The 2314-nt window shown below is 49.7% G+C and overlaps 1 protein-coding gene across 5 annotated transcripts in view; it reads left to right on the top strand.

Annotated features, from left to right (window-relative positions):
• The window catches only part of Myo1b (myosin IB), a 158746-nt gene that overhangs the window by 88748 nt on the left and 67684 nt on the right, over nucleotides 1–2314 (top strand). For all 5 annotated transcript variants that reach the window (XM_013353475.2, XM_005366368.3, XM_005366367.3 and 2 more), the window contains exon 5: nucleotides 1094–1198. In XM_013353475.2, coding sequence (XP_013208929.1) covers nucleotides 1094–1198 — 105 coding nt within the window. The remainder of the gene's footprint in view (nucleotides 1–1093; nucleotides 1199–2314) is intronic.

Here is a 2314-nt window from a genome sequence, read left to right as displayed (position 1 = left end):
TGTAGACCAGGCTGGTCTCGAACTCACAGAGATCCGCCTGCCTCTGCCTCCCGAGTGCTGGGATTAAAGGCGTGCGCCACCACCGCCCGGCGAAAGTGCTGGATATTAAGATTGGTTCGTTCTCCCTGATTGCCCGGACCATGCTGTTTTGTTCTGATGGCACTTGGTTGAGAATTTCCTAGATGTTGACTGTGGATCCTTGGAACCAGACATGTGGGCAGGAAACAGACTCGATGGCTGAGAAACTCGAAGGGAATGCCGTGCTGTAGACACAGTATCCAGGCGCATCGGGAAGGCTCTGAGAAGCCCCTCGACGAGGACACTTGCTTTCCTGTCCCTCCCCCCCCTCACGGTGGACCTGGGACCACCTTCTCTTTGAGCACACGCTGGTGGCCTTTGGAAGGAAGTGGTTCGCTGTGGAAGATTGTTGAGGGAAGGGTCCCTGACTGGCAGGAAGGATTAAGCGAACAACACAGCGCCTGTCCCTGTCCCCCCATGAGCTAGGAGTGGTCTGCTCTCCGTGGTGGGCTCCTCAGCAGCCTGACCTTTGTTTTTATGGTAAAGCCTACAGCAGTGACTCTGCCCTGGCAGACTGCGAATACCCCCATTCGCTGCTCTCTTTTGGTATTGAAGAGTAATCCATCTGGCCCAACTGTGAACAAACCAATTTGCCTCAGAAACCGTTTTTGAAGAGAAGCCGTTCTTTTAAACTTCAGAGATATGTTTGGCAAAGGCACTCAGCTGAGCAAGTTTTGTTTTGTTTTGTTTTGTTTTGCCTTGCATCATGTACAAAACATAGTTGTATGTGCTTAATCACTTTGATAATGTATAGTATGATTCTCCTGCAGGGACTTTTGTTGACCATGTAACTTAGCCTTCATTTTAACAGCTCAGAGGTAAACTTCCAGGGCAAGCCCTGTCTTAACTGAATCAGTGGTATGCCAGCTGAAAACCCACAGCTGTAGATACATATGCCTGAAACACGCTTTCCACCCAGAAGCAAAGACCCGTGGGATCCTAGTGAGTCCTCAATTCCCATGGGATTCAGAGTCCCTTTGTGACCGAGTAACAACAGGTCTGTCTCCCTCCACAGAGGCCAGCAAGCTGGTTATGTCCTATGTGGCGGCCGTGTGCGGCAAAGGAGCCGAAGTGAATGAAGTCAAGGAGCAGCTTCTGCAGTCCAACCCTGTCCTGGAAGGTAAGGGTTTGCACGAGTGTGTGCTTGTTGTGGTTCAAAAGGGTTGCGCGAGTGTTTGTTGCCACTCAGACAGCCAACTATGTTCAGGATACTTCAGCTGCCTGGTGAAGTCAGAGAGGGAAGAGGACACAGCCCTGGCCACGCTCTGGAGGAAATAAGCCCCACCCTGGCGATGATTGACTTTAAGTACTTAACAGAGGGCATAGCTAACCCACGGAAAAGGAGCTTTCTTTGCATAGAAATCCTTCTTGCCATTCGGTCTTCTTTTAACGCCCTTTGATTTGTTTTTCAGAAATGGGCTGGTACTCACCGTTAATGGTGCAGTGATATTTTGTTATTCATCATAATGCCTTTGACCGGTTATTTTTGTTTCCAGGGAAAGCCAAAGGCTGCAGAAAGCCCAAACCTGGCTGTAGAGGCATCTCCCAAGCTCTGTTCTTAGCTCTCTGGTATATGTATATACATACATACAGATATACACACATACACATATATAATACATACACATATAAATATACCCATATGTGTGTATATTTATACACACACACACACACACACACACACACACCCATTGTGCCTAGCCACTGTTGTGCTGAGCTTGTCTTTGCTATGAGCACAAGGCCTGCCTTGTGCTTTTATGACCTCTCCTTGGCAGGTGCCAGTTGCACCTTGTACTTGTTAGGGTTGAAAATGTCTCCAAACACTGGCACCTGTCGCCCCCCCCTCCCCAAAGTCAAAAGCATCCTTTTAGAATCCGGGCTAGAGGAACAGTTTGGGTCCAAACATTGGCACCTGTCCCCCGACAAAGTCAAAAGCATCCTTTTAGAATCTGCCCTAGAGGAACAGCTTGGCTCAACCCTTTGCTCAGAGCACAGGACAAGATTGGGGGTGGACGAACGTGGAGCTGTCTGGGGGTTGGTAGGGCTGGCAGCTTTTGGCATGGAGGGTCAGAACCCCTCCCTGTTGTCTTTTCTGCTCTGGCTCAGCCCCTCCTTTCCTCCTGGAGACGGTCTTGAACCGTGAGCATTACTCTGAAACTCATTTTTCAGAGGAGACGCCATGCCTGCTGGCCTGGCTGGCAAGACAGGAAAGACACGAAGCTCAGGAAGCCGTTAA

The sequence above is a fragment of the Microtus ochrogaster genome, unplaced genomic scaffold, assembly GCF_000317375.1.
Source record: "Microtus ochrogaster isolate Prairie Vole_2 unplaced genomic scaffold, MicOch1.0 UNK8, whole genome shotgun sequence".
NCBI lineage: Eukaryota > Metazoa > Chordata > Mammalia > Rodentia > Cricetidae > Microtus > Microtus ochrogaster.
This window is presented reverse-complemented; position numbering and strand designations above follow the sequence as displayed.